This window comes from Leuciscus leuciscus (genome assembly GCF_965113295.1).
Source record: "Leuciscus leuciscus genome assembly, chromosome: 2".
Classification (NCBI taxonomy): domain Eukaryota; kingdom Metazoa; phylum Chordata; class Actinopteri; order Cypriniformes; family Leuciscidae; genus Leuciscus; species Leuciscus leuciscus.
In genome coordinates this window covers 44,281,552-44,301,109 of record NC_138726.1, presented here as the reverse complement: position 1 = coordinate 44,301,109, position 19,558 = coordinate 44,281,552, and the positions used below count along the sequence as shown (strand labels likewise).

Genomic DNA, 19,558 nt, shown 5'->3' with positions numbered 1-19,558 from the left:
GACGAGATAAACTGTTTATTATTGGGTTTCTTTATGCTGATCTTTTACCACCAAGTATAACCAGTGAAATACAGAGTGAATTTTTTATTGAATTTTAATATTACAATGTTTAGAATAGGATTGCCAGTTGATATCTGTGTAATTTGTGTTTTCATCAGATTCTGTACTTAAGTAGGCACTGATGAAAACTGTGATGAAGGTCAATATTTCTGGTTCACATTAAAGCCGAGCATTACAATCTGATCAGTGGCAGTATCATGGTGAAAGAACTAAACTGGCAGTGCAAATCAAGACACTTCAGAAACTTCATTTCCAATTTCTCCAATTTCACATTTCTCAAGTTCATAAATAAACCCAGTACACAAGAAAAAACCTTTAATATCTACAGCTAAAATCCAAAACATGCATATCTGTACAGTTCAGCACATACACCCTTGTTTTGACAAAATTGCAACTATACTGGCCAAACGACACCAGAGAGCCCAGAGATCCTTACAAACTAAACATCCACCATATAGTACCCAGAAATGTAGATTCAATAGATTTAGGTCAATTGAAAGAATTAGGGAGGTTTTAACAGTCACACCATGTGTCCAAGCAACAAATCTGGTAGCAGTTCAACACAAATGAATGTTGACGAAAATGTTCAAGACACTTGTGAATTTCTTGCCTTAACGAGACTGTTGTATCTTTTACTCCGCTGTTTCAAATTCATTCCACAAGACTCACACCAAAGTCAAAGAACATGCAAAAAGGCAAAACCATCACATTTCATCTTTGGTGTTCTTCATTTCTGACAAGTGTAGCACCAAAAAAGCTACATTGTTCTGGTAGCCAAAGCAGTAAAAAGTTACATTCAGCTAACATTCTGTTTTCACCCTAGATACTGTACAAAAGCCTTGGTAGAACGTGCCGTTTAAAGGAAAGTACCAGGGAACATTCTGCGCAGCTGGGTTTCTGACATCACCATTTGCAAGACTTGTTAATCTACTTTATGTTGGGCATGTGAGTTAACAATATTTCAGATGTGTTCAAACTGCAGTAGTGTTAAGGTACGGTCACATTTACCGTTGTTCGGCAAATTTTTGTGGGCGAAATCCGGCCATTTTAATAGGAATCAAAAGATTTCTGCGTTAAAGTTTGTCACACAAATACACCATGTTGACCAACAGAAAGCCATGTGGTTTCTCACTGACTTCTATGTGAGCAGTGCTTCATGCTTCTCTACATTTAACTATGGACCTTGTTTCGGAGCTCAGCGAATGTGACCACACCTTTGAATTAGAACAACGTACTTAACCTGGTACGTCTGGTTTGTAGACATTCAAGTGAGGCAGCCCTTCTAATGGTTGTGACTGTTAGTGCCGTGTAAGTAAGCTAGCGTGTCTTCCCTAATGTTAGTGTGGTAAGGCATTGGGAAGGAAAGCACTATTGGCAAGGGCTTAGGTTGGGAGTAACAAAGGTGCACCTGAATTCACAGTGAAAAACAACAGCTACAGGAAAATCTGGAGGATCTCGAGTCAGGGAGAGGATGTTAAGGACTGAGCTGCTTTCCAATCCAGTTTTGCTAACTCTGCTTGCTAGTTCCAGATGGTGGCCTTCCAAATGAGAAGAAATTAAGGGTCTGTGGCACAAACACCAGACCCAAACTGGGTTGGAAAATTTGCAAAACGGGAAAGCAGCTTTAGGGACTCATTAAGGCAATAGCAAAACTAGGAAGGGTGCAACAATTCTCTAAAAAGTCTCAAAGCTAACGCTCAAACATGCTAGAAACGATACAAACACTAAGCTTGGGCGAAAAACTACTCCCCATAATTCAAAAGACTGGGGGGCACAAACATTTATGTACATTTACTGCTACAAGTGTAAATAGAGATACACTGATACAACGGTTTGAGTACAAACTTGGAAACAGTACGTGATTTACAAGCACATTAATCCCTTAAAATCCCCAAAAAAGGCAATCAATCAGAATTAACGATGCGAGAGTTACTACACTGCTTAAGTATTGCGCTAACATAAAAACACTACTTTTGGTTACTTTGACCCACAAGTTACGCTAATGTATCTAGTCATTTTGATCATGCCGAAATGATCTATTCCTCAAAAGGAATCGCAACCACTGACAACCAACTAACACGCACAAAAGCAGTTTCTTCATCAACACACGTCACATCTTCACAGTTATACCCATTTTAGTCATTACAAAAAAAAGAAGAAGCAATTTAGAAGGAAGCAGCTGTCGGTTAGTTTCTGACTTAAGTGTCAATTTTTTTCCTCAAAAAGTCACTCTAGTAAAAAGTTAGCTAAGACACAAAAACCTGCATATATATGTGTAACAATCTTTTCACATTGCTTTGTGAAAGCAAGGCAAATATATACAGATCATGTTAAAACGAACAAAAGAACCCTTCACAAATCCTTCATCATCTTGCAGGTTCCATAACAACCAATCTGATAAGCCTGTCTTGCTGTGAAAACAAAAGAAAAACACATTACTGACCTATAAAAGCATAATTCTATGATTATCCAATCAGCCGTTTTTGTAAACTTTGGATTAATCAGTTGTCTCACTGTTTAATATGCATTTCTGAACAATAGGTTGTCATTATGAGCTGATTTGAATATACAATAAGACTGTAGCGCAGTATGTGTGGGACTTTTTGTACGGGCTCCATAAAAAGACCCAAGTTTGATTTCTCGGGTCTCAGCAGATCATGCTAAAAAAAAATCATTTTTAGGTGTTTTCCATTTCATAGCAATATTATTGCAAACAGGCTTACTAGCATTGGAATATACTTAATTAAAAGAAATTACAGTTTAAGGTTGATTTCAACAGTCACATTGGTACTTAAAAAAGGGCGTTGTGGTGCAAATGTGCTCTGCTGGGAAATACAGTGGCATTCAAATAGGAGAACAACGATTTAGAACTGCGCCCTCTTCAGTTTGGACAGATTACACCACATTTTCCTCTGTCGGCGGCTCAGCGTTGGGAGGCTGGAGCAGAGTTTGTTGAACTGGAGTAGGAAGGAAAATAACAAATATCATTTTTGCATGTAATATAATAGAATATCATTACAGAATAGAATATAAATACTAAGTATTTTCCAACAAATAATTATGCAGACTAGAAAAAAAGTTACTAATAAACTGATAAAACACGTTTAAAGCTAATTAAAGCCATTTGGGCACCATCAAATAATTCCTTATTATTATGCATTTTCTTAATGTTATTTTCTTCTACACTCTTCATGTATTTGATAAAGAGAGTATATGTCAATTCACCAATAGTACGTTTTAAAGTACAGTGACTGAATTTTTATTAACACGGATGCTCCTAAAAGTCTTGTTCTTATCCTTTAAAAAAAAGAAAAAAAGAAAAGTAAAATAAAGACATTAGCCTTATAAACAAGAGTCAGTACCTTGTGGCTCCTGTGCGACAACAGCATCTGGGGCATCTGCCTTCACCATATCTGCATTCAGACTCTCTGTGGACAGATCGAGCACATGATAAATGTGCAAAAGCTGTGTGGTACAGTTAAGAAGGAAAGGTGTTTCCTTACGCTGTATGCTGAAGCAAAACTTCTTCTTCTGGTAGGAGATGTAGCCGCTCACTGCACCAACCAGAGCCATTCCAACAGCGCTCACAATACCAGCGATGGTTCCAGTCTCAGCCATGGTGTCTAGGGATTAATACATAGGCCTCTATTAAAAGAACGATGTAAAATGTTCTTCTAATATCCCTAAATACCATTTAACTCAATCGTACCATAGTTATTTTCATCAGCAGGATCCACATCACCGCCAATACTGGCACTTCCACCTTTTCCACCTGTAGAAATGTAAACACTGAAATGACACTTCTGTAGTTGGCCAGTCATTGTTTCTTATATTATATGTGAGAATCTGTCAGGAGGTTTAAGTTACCTTTGCCTTTTTCGGGGTTGTAGTTTTTATCATTGGCCACATCCGTAAGGTCATCGTCTGTTAATAGACTACCTGAGATATTAGAAAAGACCATTAACTTGGGAACAACACGATGAGCACTCATGCATGGGTCCGTCTTGAGGTTTACAAATCCTATTAGCTTTCCATTACAGACCCAAAGATCTAAAGGTGAAGCTTTTGTTACCCCAAAAGAGGAAAAGCCCAGCACCCTGCAAGAAACAGAAAGCTGGGCTGTCGATTAGGGCTAGGCAACAACAACAAAAAAATTCAATATATTATTTCCAGTCTTCTCCTCTAGATGGCGATCTCTTATACCTTGTGCGAAGCCCGAACGCTTTTTTTTAATGCAGTTCGACGGCAGCAGTGAGTGAGCACGAGCGAAACCGATCGTCTCTTAGTTATAGCACAAAATAAACATGAATGGAGATCAAAAGGTATGTTGAAAGATACAGTACAACATACTGAAATATATCATGTCTCATGTAATTGCTTAATCAGTGTTTCAAGACGTCAGTGAAACAGCTTGACAAAGTCACGGAACAGATTTAACGTTACATCAAGGAAAGCCATTCAAGGCCCATAGCACGTTAATTATCTTAAAATAAAACTCTAATGAGGAGCATTTTGCTAAATATATACATGTCAAGATATTACATATTCATTTTATTTTTACTTAACCAGTTCATGATGTCGCAAAAATGTATGTTTGAATAAATCTTTTAAATTCTACAACGAAATTTAAAAACAGACATTTCTTTTTTGACCCAATAAAACAAAAAAAATCAAGGCAAAGTCAAAATAATAAAGCGGGTCACTGATTTTTTTTTGTGTGTGTGTCATCTAAAATCATCTAAAAATAAATAGCAATTGAATAATCATTTAGGGTCTGTTGTTAAATGTAACCTTAAATATTATAGTAAGTAACTAACAAGGTTCCCCTTGTAGTTCACAGCATAAGTTGAGATGTACCTAAAATATTTCTGAATGAATCAAATTGAATATTGAATTGAATCAAGACTGGAATCAAGTGTTATCCAATTTGTGAAATCTGTATCAATATACCCAGTCCAACTGCCACATACAATCCAGAGAAAGCAAAGGAACCCGCAATCTGATTGATTAAACTCAAAATCCATGCAAAGTTAAGATGCAAGAGATAAAGGAGCCATGGTGGTCACTAGGTTAATGCTTCAATCCTTAAAAGCTCGTGCTGAAATCAGAAAGCCGATTAGATTTTAATAATGGTGAGATCAGCTTTGATTTGTGGGTACAAAATGTGATTCTTCCAGCCAAGAAGATAAAGAGAGGAAGCGGTATGTTACTCTATTTCTTACCACCTCTGCTATTGGGTTTGCCGTCATCACGGCCCCTTTCTCCAAGGTCTTTATCTGCCAGGGACAGGAGATGACATCAAGCCTGGCTAGCTTGGGTTAATCCACGCTGACTAGCAACATAGTAGCCTGAGTTTCACAGTGATATGATAGATTATGAGGGCAATCTTATTGTCTTACTTTACAGTTTGATTCCTTTGGCTATCCCTTTGATGACCTTCAAGATTACATGGGCTTTTACAGAAACTGGATTATGCACAACATGTTTTGATGTTCAGATATAAAACAGAGGCCTTAAACTCAACTTTCTGTCTTCTGAGAATCTGCCATTTGGACCTACTCCGCTATTTTTTGCTTTTGTATCGCTTTTTGGAGAAACAGCCTTTTGAGAGGAAAAGTTTCATTTCAGCTCACCATTTCCTTCTCTCTTCAGAAAGTAGAAAAACAAGTCTGCTCTAATGAAACAGTTTATGTTGGTCTAAACCATTCATCAAAATGAGTTGTTATATCATTCACAACTCAGTTTTGCAGGCTAGTTCTATCTGAAGGAGGCACGTTTTAAATTCTTCTTTGTGACAGATTTGTGGTGAAACCTTAAAGTCAGCATTATGCTTAATACATTACTTTTTTCTTATTAAAGATTAAAGAAATAAACTAAATTGCAAAAATGAAATATGGAGAAAGGTAAACACGAGTAAACAGAAAAATACATACCGCCTTTGCCAGAGTCTTTGCCCTTTCCTCTGATGTCATTGTCGGGATCCAGGGCATCTTCAAGATCAAAGTCGTCAGGACCTGTCAGGCCAAATAATTACTCACGACATTACAAATGGAATATGCACAGAACTAATTGTAATTTTAATACAGCTAAGTGACAATGGAAAACAAATGTTTCTGTGTTTCATAATATTGTTTCATATAAACAATATTATATGTTTGAAACAAACTAAAACGTTTAAATGCTTCATATGCGGTGAAGATGGAACCCACACAAAGTCACAAGACAGGATGATAATGAAGACAAATGCAAAAGATGCCCATGTGATCATAATGTGCTGTGCTATTAGGGCAGTGGTTCTCAAAGTGTGGGGCGCGCCCCACTGGTGGAGAATAGAGACGTGACAGGTGGGGCGCGCCAAACGGGAGGAAATTTTCCTTTTTATGCCTTTATATCTTTATCCAGACATCCCAACTGTCCCGGAAGTTCCGGGAGTCTCCCACATATTGATAGCGGCTCCTTGACGTCCGCAAATGAGATCCAATCTCCCGGAATCGCGCACTAGAGAGTGACTGCGCGCGCATGTGTGTGTGTGTGTGTGTTTGTGTGACTATAAAGGCATATTAATATTAGCGGAACAAACTTTCGCGCCCATAGATATGTGTAGCTATATCTATGTTTCGTGCCGATGGGTAGCAGGCTAGTGTGGGCAATAAATAAATTGTGCAATGCAAAACAGGCTCATTGCAGCCACTAATGCAGGGATAAATGGACCTGTCTTGCCAAATGGATTTATCTTCTTTTCTTTTTTAACAGATTGCAAAGTGGCACTTTTATTGCTTTTCTATTTTTGAACTTGATACAAATTTTGACACAGCTGCACTTTTATTTTCTCTATTTTTGAATTTCATGCAAATTATGACACAGTTGCACTTTTATTTTCTCTATTTTTGAATTTCATGCAAATTATGACACAGCTGCACTTTTATTTTATTTATTTTTGAACTTGCTGTTATTTGATGTAGATAGTTAGTTTGTATTTAGATATAGCTTGTTACTATACTGATACTACTTGTTAATTCAATAAATTTGAACATTTTATTTCTTTAGCATGTTGGGGCGATGGGGGCAGGTGGGGCTTGAAAATTCCCCCTTGTCCAAAGTGGGGAATTACCGAAAAAGTTTGAGAACCACTGTATTAGGGTATAAGACACAGAGGATAATTTGACAGAAATATCTGAGTTATAAAAAATAAAAAAAAGATTTGAGTTGACATCCACCAGCAAATCAGTGATTGTGGCCATGACTTATTTTAGCTGCTGTAATTCTAATATAATTTTTATCGCATGAGTACAAGCTAAATTACTTGAGCAGAGTGGCTTAAGAAAGTCATGGATTTAGTTGATGTAAACTGTATGAGAGGCATGCATTATTTTAATAATGTTAAAAAATAGGGACTTACTCTTTTTTCTGAATATGGAAGAACATTAGAGCATTATAGAAAATTATGCTACACAATCCATGACCGCATTATTTACTAGACTCAATCATTTTTTCCAATTAGCTTTGAATACACAAATATTCATGCAAACACGCACAGACACAAACACGATGAACGGTTCCACAGGGGAAATGTCAGCACGATACACACCAGACTGGACTTTCCGAGGGGCAACCGAGGTTCGGAGAGGATTATAGGTTGTTCGGGGCAACAGGGCAGGCCGAATGGTGGCATCAAAAAAATCAGTGTATGTCTCTTCTGTTAGTGGAGGTTAATATGTTAGTATTGTAAAGCAATTCACATTCAGAGGGTGCTTGGTATTCAAACCTATGACGAAGAGTGATTAGTGAGCACCAAAATTAATAGCAAAAAAGCATTTGTGAGATTTTTCTTTAACGGCATGCATCATTCACTGTTAAAAATATACTACTCCCCAACATAAACTGTCCCATACAATGTTTTTTTTACCACAGATAAATCTCTGTGATCTATCAGGATAAATATCCTGCTGACTCAGCATAACACATGATATAAAAACGACATGTTTTAGCACATGCTCCAGTGTTTATTGAAGAAGGTCAGTATAGGGGATTTGCTTTGTGTCCATTTCAAGCAGAACAGACAGCTGTGATACAGTAAGTGCATCTCACCTGTTTGTTTGGGTTTGGCCTTTGCGGGTTCCTTGACTGTGGGCTTAGCAGGTTTTGGACTGGGTTTCACTGTTGAACAAATGAACATCTTTCTTTCAGACTTTTTAAATCAGGTTTTAAATTCCATTAATTAAAAGTCATAAAAGGTGATGAACTATCACATCATTTAAAGTTGAATTATGTAGATTCTGCAGAATTACAAAATTGCATCATATTTTGCAAACATCCCTTTGGCCCAAGTGCTGCTCAGTGCAGCGCCAAATGACGTCCGAATCCCCCTCTCTAGATGTAATGGGTGGAGTTATGTTTAGAAGTAGGGTTAGGGTGTGTTTGGACTGTCTAGCTCCCCATCTTGTCCAGTGAGGAGGGCTGGACGTCAAGCTCCACTCATTGGTTCTGCAGTGAGAAGCCACTCCTTTCGTGCGTCGTGCCTCCCTCAACTCAAACATCACAAACACAGCTCTTATGGGTGCTTGTGCATGTCTCAACAGGTAAAAGTGGGCTACTTTTTACATATTACACCACGTCCACACCGGACGCAACTATTGAAGTGTCGCATCGCGCCACAACAGCTGAAGCTGTCTACACTGGACGCGACAAAGCGACCATTGCAAATCCATTTGTCCTTCCTATGAGAAGTATTGTGAGTGCTTGGAGTACATCATAAATAGAAAGAGGCATCAGTTTACTGTCAGGGATTTGTTGTGTCGCATCGACAATATCACTGAGTATAATGGGTTCTGTTGGTGTAGACAAGGTGTTAGGAAAACTTTTAGCTGTGTTGTAATGTGTCATGAGTAAGGAACTGAGGAGGCTAACACTCTGTCTAGAGTGAACGCGAGCGTCTCTTATAATAAACCCATCCGATGTATCTGACATGACTGCCACAACTATTTAGGGCTGTCTACACTGGACACGTCAAAGTAAACAATATAAACTGGAACATTTGTCTTTCTGAACGAGTGCATGATGATGTTGAATTAAAGGATTAGTTCACTTCAGAATGAAACTTTCCTGATAATTTACTCACCCCCACGTCATCCAAGATGTTAATGTCTTTCTTTCTTCAGTCGAAAAGAAATTAAGGTTTTTGAAGAAAACATTCCAGGATTTTTCTCCTTATAGTGGACTTCAATGGGGTACAACAGTTTGAAGGTCCAAATTGTCCAAGTTTCAATGCAACTTCAAAGGGCTCTACACGATCCCAGCAGAGGAATAAGGGCCTTATCTAGCAAAATCATGATCTGTCATTTTCTACAAAATAAATAAAAATGTATATTATTTTTAACCACAAATGCTCGTCTTGCACTAGCTCTGTGATGCGCCATGCATTGCGTAATCAAGTTGAAAGGTCACGCGTGTTCCGGTTCAAAGAGGTAGGGCGAAAAACTCCATCTCATTTTCTCCTCTAACTTCAAAATAATCCGACCTTGAATTTTATTTCTTTTTTTGTAAATGGTGTTTGACTTAGTCTTTGCACGTTTGCTTTGTAAACACTAGGTCGGTACTTCCCCCTATATCACGCGTGACCTTTCAACGTGATTACGCAATGCGTGGCGCATCGCAGAGCTAGTGCAAGACGAGCATTTGTGGTTAAAAAGTATATAATTATATATAATGACCAATCATTTCACTTGATAAGACCCTTATTCCTCGGCTGGGATCGTGTAGAGCCCTTTGACGGTGCACTGAAACTGCAATTTGGACCTTCCACCCGTTGGTTCCCATTAAAGTCCACTATATGGAGAAAAATACTGGAATGTTTTCCTCAAAAACCTTAATTTCTATTCGACTGAAGAAAGAAAGACATGAACATCTTGGATGACGTGGGGGTGAGTAAATTATCAGGAAATGTTCATTCTGAAGTGAACTAATCCTTTAAAGCGTCCATTGTAGCGCGTTGCGTGCGTCACAATGCCCCGTTCACTTTGACGAGTTCATGACCAGTTTAATCTTTGAAGGTCAACATACAGCGAAATTTGGCTTGCACTTCTGTACCCGAAGCTGAATATCAGTCATGCTCCCAAACCAGATAAACACCCTCTGACTGCTACAGTAGCCATACCCCAAACTCTCCCTTTGGGTTGAGCTGGAAAGAGATTGACGGATCTGAGCAGATTCGCTCTCAATGTTTAAATGGTGCCTGGGGGGCTAAATGTTTACACTTTTGGTGGAGATAAACCCATGAATGGCATACTAATAGCACTCAGTGAACAATAAACTGGGTTATGATGAGAATGTATTTTAAAATAAAAAAAAATCTTACATACCTCACCTTTAAGTTTGAAAGGCTCATTTAACAGCAATGATTGCTTATCACAGTGCTATTAATTACATCAAACAATTATTACTCTCACCTGCTCCTCCTGCACCACCTGCTGGGTCCACTTTAGGTGGTTGGGTAGCTATGTGATTTAAAAAAATGAAAAATAAAATCAGTCTGGCAATAAGGCATTGCCATTTATACAAATCGCCAATACTGCTGTATACTCCTGTATACTACATGGTTACATCATCATAATTTTCATACTTACGTGGTTTGTCATCTTCAATTGCATCTCCCAACTCAAATTCCTGACTTATGCCTGTAAAACACAACAAAATAAGATATATTTGTGCAGCTCATGCATAAACACACTAAATGAGTATTCAGATCAAGAACAAGAATGCAATTTGTATTTATGTAAATCATGCCTGCACACACACTACAAATGCACATAAAATTAATAAAAATGCATAATTTTGTTTCCCCAGATCATCCAAGCCCTGTAATACTCTTATTTGCCAGCCATACTGGCAGTAAAAGGTCCAGTAATAAAATCTCAGATGATAGATGAAGGCTAATGCTAAAACTGGATCTGACGTTAAAACTGGATCTGATATTAAAACTAGATCTGGTGTCCAGCTTTATTAAAGACTTGGTAACACTTTAGATTAAGGTCTAGATCTCTCTATTAACTAGTTGCTTATTAGTATTACTAGAATATTAGTACTTATTATAAAGCACATATTAATGCCTTATTCTGTATGACCATATTCGACATCTCTTAATCCTACCCAATACCTAAACTTAACAACTACCTTCCTAACTATTAATAAGCAGTAATTAGGACTGCTCATTCTAAGGAAATAAAATATAACGTTTCATTAAGTAAGGTCTTTATACACAACTGAAAACATAGTTATGTATGATATTGGATTTCTGTCAACAGATCCTCCTAAATATTACACAATGCACCTTTAATAGTGAGAATTGGACCCTAATCTAAAGTGTGACCAAAAGACTCTTTATGATACAAATTCCACAGTAGTTCTGTCACATTACTGGATTTTACTGGATTTAAACAAATACAAGAAAATGTCAGCTCACCAATGCATTCTTCAAGTACAAAGGGACAAAGGATATTTTGTGTTCATGTACTACACAACAATGACATTTATGCAAAGATTCCTTTCCCATGTGTCATTTTTGCTAGTATATTTCTATAATAGTTTCTTCTGTAATAAGCCTCTCTTAACTCTCCATGTCTTATGAAATGATGTCTACCATATATTGTTAGCACTGGGTCACAGAAAATGTGGTGCAACACTCCACTGAGGTCAGTCTTATCCTTCTCTCTTTCTTTATCTATATCTATCCAATTGTCTACTTCTTTCTGTCTGCCTCTTCTTCTTTTTTTATTTTTTTATGTGGCTTTCTTGCTCAATTATCGGTTGTCTTAGTGCACACTTGGTATAGCTAAAAGCTAAAAGCTGCCCCTCATGCAGCAGTGCCAAAGCCAGCTCAGCATTGGCACACTGTTATGTGATCAATATGTCCTGTGACAGACGTAATCTATCAAATGTGATACCTGTGGGTTTAAATACAGTATATTAGTTTATAATATACTTTATAATTTATAATATTTTAATCAACTTTACACGTTTATTATATACTTAATATAAATATATATATATTTTAATTTGGGGGTTTAATTTATTCAGATAGTCTGGTGATGATAGATAATTGACAAATATATTGGAATAAAAAAAAAATCTAAACATGAACCTAACACCTAAAACAGTGGTAAAACTATATGCTCATAAATAAACAATGGTTTTCAGGCAGGGAGTGGAAATGTATCTAATTCCATATACAACAGAGGGGTGTGGCTGACAGGAAAAGAGGGAGGGGCCGTTTACCTCTGCCAGAACTGCAGACGGTGGCTTTCCTCATTCATTTCACCGATGGCTTTTTTAGATGAGGGGTATTTTACAAAACAGAGCGTGGAATGCACACCATCTGTGCTTCTAAACAATATGCAAAGTAGTCTTTCTCAGAAAAAGATGCTAGCCTATTCCTTTCATTCTCCAACATGGTTTTGCTTAAACAAGCTTGGACTCTTTGACATTAAACTCGTGTGTCTAATATCAACAGAGGGGACCGTTACCCCCTGTATAAAAATGATGGTATCTTCCTATCTTCCGCAGTCTCCAAAAAATTCCAAACTCCTATACTGTACCTGGGCGCATTGTGGCTTCGTATGCGCATGCGCTCTGACTCTATAAGCCTCCCAGAGTACCTGTACCGTGCTACAGGATGAGGAGACTAGGTGGAAATGACATTGTCCTCTGAATATATTTTTAATTTTAGGTAGTACTGAACAGTATTGGGGGGTGGGGTAGATTAATAAATAAACATTATTAATGTCTTTACAAAACATAAATTTAACATTTCATTTCCTGTTAAACGAGGGCTGCAGAACACCATAAATTATAACAATATTACAAATTATGGCACAGTATTTACTATAATGATACTTTTTTTAATGATGTTAATTCATGAAATACGCGAAACATAATCAAAACACTGATTGATTGATGTTTAAATATGTGAATTATACATTGTTTAATAATTAACTAAATCTATGAATAGTAGCCTAATAACTTAAATTGTCCTAACTACATCTTTGCGCAAGGTGAAACAATAATGACATTCAAGAGATTGATATTAGGTGCACTTTAATATCCTCATTAATATGCTTAACGCATAGATTCAAAAGGTGAGACCACGCAATAAATCACAAAGTAATCAAAAACATACATTTAATTTTTTTTTGTATAGGCTACTGGCCTACTGCTGAAAATGATGATTTGAGCTTCAACATGTCATGCAGCGCCGTAATGGCTAACGTTAGACCCAGACAGATGATCGAGACCCAGACAGATGTTAAAACGCAACTCAAAAGACGGTGATTTATGTGATTCATGCACCCAGTGTTTTAAATAAACGCAGAGTCTACATAAAAGTCAAAGTCTAAATGCTTTAAATCAATGCTTGCCTACGGCGCCGACAAAAACTGATGAAGTAGGCATGGCACCGGGTTCAACAAAGAGGGGCGCAGCGCTTACCTTTCACTATCAGCAGAGAAAAGACCGCTAGAAGCGTCCATGTCGAGAGCTTCTTCCACATGTTAAAAGTCCGAAATGGTATAAAATATTGGCAGTAGATGATTTATTACTGTTTGCCCTTGAGGCCTAACGGGAATTTTAAGAGTAGGTCCTCGGTTAGATCAGGAAAGCCTGCGCGACAGTCTGCAGTGCGAATGAGCGAGAGCGAGCACTCAGCACAAGATTCACAGCCGCGTGTTGATCACGTTACAGCACCGGCTTTAGGGCGGTTCCTTAAGCTCAGCTCTGCTTTTTACTTAGAGCACGCTGGAATACAGTTTCAAAACAATAAGCGAACCTAACGATGTTACTTGTTTTTAGCTTCAAATAAATATGCGAATAGGCTACTAGTGAACTTTGTGACCGGCTGAATGTAGAATACGCGTGATAAGAATGTGTTTACAGTTCGTGAAGGGCTGCACGAGGAGATAAGATGACCTTCTCTCGTGCAATTGGCTATTCACTTGGAATGACTGAATTACGATAATTGTGCATCTCTGAATAATTAAATGTCTTGCCCAATTTACTTCAGTTAATAATTGATGTGTTTGTTGGGATGACACATGGATCTCTGGTAGGTTGTAGGCCTATCTGTTTATGTGCACTCAGTAATAGTTTGCTAATTAAAGTTTTACCATAAATAAATTAGTTTCACTTTTGGAAAAAGAAGACTTTTAAAAAATAAATAAAACAATAGCAATTCAGACGTGAAGCGCCAACAGTTAGTAAACAAACAGTAGCCTAGGCTATAAAGTAAAAAAACACACAAAAAAAAACACTACTTGGACAAAAATAAAAGCCAGTTAAAATCCTGCAGATTCTTAAATGTAGAGATTCATTTCAGATCTATATCTATGTTGCTATTATCAGACACTTAGTTTAAAATTATATTTCGAATTGTTAATTGTGACTGTATTGTTGTTAGCAGCATGTGTAGCCTTATTGTCAGTCACTAACTCAGAATCATATGGTCATTTGCGGGTTTGAGTCTACGAGTTTTTAAACTACTTTTTTAAGTGGTTTTTATGAACCACTATGGTAAAGGAAGGCATTTTTGCATTTACTCTTGAGTTTTGATGTTCTCATTGACTTTTGAAACCTAAGATTATAACAAGTTAACTTCATTAATGAGAGTTGAAATTACTTATGTTATATCTGTGTACAGCAAGTCAATAAAACATAAATGTTATGCAAATTAAAAGAGCCACAGCGACTCATCCAGTGTGTTCATTGTGGTATGCTCACAGAAACAACATCCCATTTAAAATGGGTGCATAATAAGTGTATTAGAGATCATATACATCACATACATTTACTTAAAATTTACAACATTTTATGCAAACAAGCAATAATTACAAAGCAAACATAGAAATAAAATACCATTTTTAGTTGGGATTTGAAAGAGTTTAAGGAAGTTGTATCACAATGGAGAACAATCAAAATTTTGGAACAAAAACAGAACGGTTTTTGCCAACCCAATACGTTATCTGTAATAGAATGCTGCAGGGATGAGAACATTTTGTTGGCCAAAACCCAGAAACAAGTTAGTATTTTAGCTAACAAGTAAAACATTTTTTTTTTTTTTATGTTAAAAACCTCAAGTTATTTTTTTATTTTTTTTCTATATGATTCATTATACCCCTGATTTTACATGTCTTGTTAAAGACAGTTACTGACAGTTGTCTAAATGGGACTACTTGGCTGGGATTGTTAAATGTTGAATGTTAAATGAAGACTGAAAATATTATTGGAAGCTTAGTGATGATTAAATTCATGCGACCGTGTTCATATATGTTTAGCTTTTTACTTTTTAATGTATTTAGGCTTCAAAAATCATAAGTTGTGTTCATATTTGAAATTTACCATGATGAACAAAACATGTAATAATCATAAACTTTTGTTGATCACAGAGCTTATTTTCTGCAATAATCCAAAAGCCAATGGAAAATTAATACTTGTTTTTTGTCGAGAGAACCAGGGTGATGATATATAGGGTATGATTTTATCCCTAAATACAGCATATTGACACAAAATGATAATTGCAAATCCACCATTCACTGCCTGGAGTCCAGTTGTTTCTAGGAACTGCTGCGATCCATTTGCTTCTCTTTTCTGTAGCTTTTGGCACTCTGTAAAAATATACCTCAGATTTCTTGTCAAATCTATTTGTACACCTCAAAGCTCTTTCCCGTTTTAGATAGTTTTGTGTGTTTTTCGCGGCATTCAAGCTGAAAACAAACGCTGCCGCTCAGTCTTTTTGCCACTCAGTGGGCGTAACCGCAGGCACTCGGTGGTCATGGTGACGTCACGTGCATACCCTCTATACAGATTGCCTCTAAGCAGCTTTACAGTGATAAACAGGAAAATAGTGATTCAGTGATGCAAACAGAATTATATTCTGCTGTAAAGCAGCTCTAAAAAGACAATAGTAAACAGTGATTATTCAGTTGAAATCAGTTCAGTGTTGATTAATTTCAGTACATAAATTGTGAAATGAGTTCAATTTAGCTATAAAGCAGCTCTGCAGACAGCAGTGATGTCATCATCCAGTTAAGTTGAGTTCTCATCCAATAGTGTCAGTGTAGTCAAATCAGTAACATTGCTAAATATATAAGCCTTAACTAAGCAAGCCAGAGGTGACAGTGGCAAGGAACCCAAACTCCATCAGGTGACAGAAATGAAAAAAAAATACTTGGGAGAAACCAGGTTTAGTAGGGAGGCCAGTTCTACTCTGGCCAACAAACGAACACAGTGTGATTAACACTGAATACATTTATTATAGTAATGTAGAATAATATAAAGCAAAATGTGATTATTACAGTTTGCTACAGTCTGTAAACAGTGCTGGGTAGTAACTGATTAAATGTAATCTGATTCCAAAAAGTAAGTACATAGTTACATTTTAAAATACTCATAATCAGACTACAGTTAATTTTCTATTGATTACTTGTTATTCTCACAATGGCAGTAAATTATTCATAATTCATTGATTCTACTTCTTTGTTATATTTTAAATGTTCCTTTCTATGAAAGTCTACTGCTTATCTACATTCAGAAGGTCTTCCAGGTTTGTGTAATCGCACACACAAACCAGCCACCAGTCATGAGTCGATCACGGAAAACTGAGAGCCACAGCATTTGATCACTGCATTTATAGAAATGCTCCTAACAAACACAATTATTATTATTTTAATTATCACTCAGTGAGTCATTTAGCCCTGTATTAGTGTCTCTCAAAGGCTTATGTCTTTCAAGCACATTAAAATGTACAAATTAACGTCATTTCATTTACATTCCCAAACTTTTTTTGTCTGCTGAACCTCTGCCCTAATATATTTACTTGAAGTAAGTTAGGTCAATAATACAATTAAGTCAATAATAATATATTAAGTTCCCGGTTCTCTGATGTCAGTAATGGTCACATGACATGCAGGTAAACAATTTTTTTAAAACTTTTTTATTAAATGTTTTATTTTGATTGATTTCATTTTAAAACTAAATGAGTTTGTCACGGAAGTTGACGGAAGAGTGAGAGAGGACTCAAGCGCAGAATGAGTCTAAACAGTTTGAAAAGCAGGCAGGACAAGAGATGGTGGGAGAGGAGATGAACACAATCCAACAGAAGGCAAGGAACGAAACACAAAGACCGGCTTGCCTGACTTGACCCACACAACAGGAAACAAAGACAGGAAAAACAAATGACGAAATCCACAACTGAAACAAAGGGCAATAAGTAACAGGTATCACAACACACTCAATTACAAGAGTGTGACCAGGGAGGTGCCGGCTTAGGGAAGCCATAACCAGGAAACATAGAGGGTGGGATGGGAACTTGAGGCACCCTTTTAAACTATCCGATTGTTAAGCGTGACGTTTAGCCTTTTCCGGGTCCAAGTGCTCCTCTCGTCCAGAAATAACAATGGTGGAACCTGTACATTTATTTACGATCACGTCCTTCTTAGTGAGGCACCCTTGGCGGTCGAAAAGGCTTTAAATTCCTTTAACACCAACAGAGTGGTTAGTGTAGCTCATCACTCAGGTGGCATAATTAAGGGTAGAGTCCAGGCATCAATGAAAAAGAAGATTTACGAGGTTGAAGTGAGTTAGCTCGGGACACGGGACACAGCACTGCGGCATTGTAAAAAATCTCAATAATAACCAAAACACTAGCGAAAGCGGTAGGTAGGTAGAGAGGACCTGGACTTTGGACCCGGAAAGAGTATTATCGGAGAGTGGTTACGTCACGACTTAACAACCGAATTATCTACTATTATTTTAAAAGCACCCTTAGGTACAGGAACCAGCCAAAATGGTTTGGACTTCCAATTGGGCTTGACAGATTCAGGGGCGATGACTGAACTGGCAGGAAAGGTGAAGGTTTTGGAACTAGGTTCAGAGACAGAGTCTGGGGTGCCCTCTAGGGTAGCAGGATAAGGCTTAAACATTGATTCAGAAATGTCCACAGGGGCTGGAGCCGACACTGCAACTGCTCTCTCTCTGCAGCAGACTCAGGAACATCTTCCTCTGAAGCGGGCTCAGGAACTGCTCTCTCAGGAGCGGGCTCAGGAACAGCTTCCTCTGAAGCAGGCTCAGAAACTGCTCTCTCTCTGCAGCAGACTCGGGAACAGCTTCCTCTGAAGCGGGCTCAGAAATTGCTCTCTCAGAAGCAGGCTCGGGAACAGCTCCCACTGAAGCGGGCTCAGAAACTGCTCTCCCTCTGCAGCAGACTCGGGAACAGCTTCCTCTAAAGCGGGCTCAGGAACTGCTCTCTCAGGAGCGGGCTTGGGAACAGCTTCCTCTGAAGCGGGCTCAGAAACTGCTCTCTCAGGAGCAGGCTCGGGAACAGCTCCCTCTGAAGCGGGCTCAGAAACTGCTCTCACAGGAGTGGGCTTGGGAACACCTTCCTCTGATGCGGGCTCAGGAACCGCTCTCTCAGGAGCGGGCTCGGGAACCGCTTCCTCTGAAGCGGGCTCGGGAACCGCTTTCTCAGGAGCAGGCTCTGGAAATTTACTTTCAGGATTTTCACACTCTGTGGCCATGACAGGTTTGGCAGGAACAATTTTTGTCGACTTGACAAGACTTACAAGACATTCAGAGAAGACCTCCGCAGCAATGACAACGGGTTACTTGGGAATGGCCTCTGTGGCCGCGATAGCAGGCTGCTCGGGAATGGCCTCCCTGATCATGACAGGACTGGCAGAAACTGTCTCTGTGGGCATGAAATGACTGGCTAGTACACCTATATCTGACTTGACAGGAACAGCAAGCGGCTTAGAAGATCATTTCACTGGACTAGAAGCTTCAGGAACCATTGGACTTGGAACTTGAGAAGGAAGGGAATTGGACTGCACATCACAGGCCTTTCTTTTCCTCCGCTTTCGACGGGTCAATACTGTGTGCTTGACCGTCTCTGTAGTACCTGCAACACTCTCCGCTGACTCTGGGGTGGCTGGAAAAGACTGGGGAATTTTCCTTTCTGGAACAGATTGTGCTGAGGTCGGCGGGCTTGAGGACGATGCTGCCAGCAGGCTTGAGAGTGTTGGCCCTGGAATGCTGGCTGCACGTGCTGACATCAGCGCCTGACATCAGTCTTCCCCGCCCTGAGACCGATCTGGTGGCAGGCATGATGGCTGAAGCTTCCGGCATGGCTGGAACTGACTTCACTGGCTGAAAGAAGACAGAGGATGACTTGACTGGCTCTTGCATAACAGAAGTGGAGGGGTGATTGCTGCAGGCAGATTCTGGTCAACTTGCCATTCCCAAATGACTGCGATGGCCAAGGTACCTGGAGAAACCCCAGAAATCCAGAATCCTGAGAGCATCGATCTCCCATGCAGGCAGGGGTTCATCTAAGCAGGCGTTAAAGATGTCCTTAAGAGCAGCATCATTATAATCTAGCCCCACAGCCATGGTAAAAAAGAACTAGGCAAAAGCCCCCACATCCAAGCCCATGATGACGGGCCTGTCTCTCCCGAATGTT

The 19,558-nt window shown here is 38.6% G+C and overlaps 1 protein-coding gene across 6 annotated transcripts; it reads right to left on the bottom strand.

Moving 5' to 3' along the window:
- Nucleotide 1: 1 nt before the first annotated feature.
- Nucleotides 2–13,955, bottom strand: cd99l2 (CD99 molecule-like 2). 6 transcript variants are annotated; one of them, XM_082159385.1, is made up of 12 exons: nucleotides 13,540–13,955; nucleotides 10,683–10,733; nucleotides 10,506–10,553; nucleotides 8,149–8,217; nucleotides 7,649–7,756; nucleotides 5,994–6,074; nucleotides 5,283–5,336; nucleotides 3,928–3,999; nucleotides 3,770–3,832; nucleotides 3,564–3,683; nucleotides 3,423–3,488; nucleotides 2–3,017 (listed from the first exon to the last, which is right to left on the bottom strand). In XM_082159385.1, exons 1-12 carry the CDS (start codon nucleotides 13,598–13,600, stop codon nucleotides 2,956–2,958), a joined length of 855 nt encoding a protein of 284 aa, XP_082015511.1. In that variant the 5' UTR covers nucleotides 13,601–13,955; the 3' UTR covers nucleotides 2–2,955. The 6 variants fall into 6 exon arrangements, with proteins under 6 accessions (XP_082015511.1, XP_082015512.1, XP_082015513.1 ...); XM_082159386.1 differs by having other exon boundaries at nucleotides 5,286–5,336; XM_082159387.1 differs by lacking the exon at nucleotides 5,283–5,336 and having other exon boundaries at nucleotides 13,540–13,953.
- Nucleotides 13,956–19,558: the final 5,603 nt, after the last annotated feature.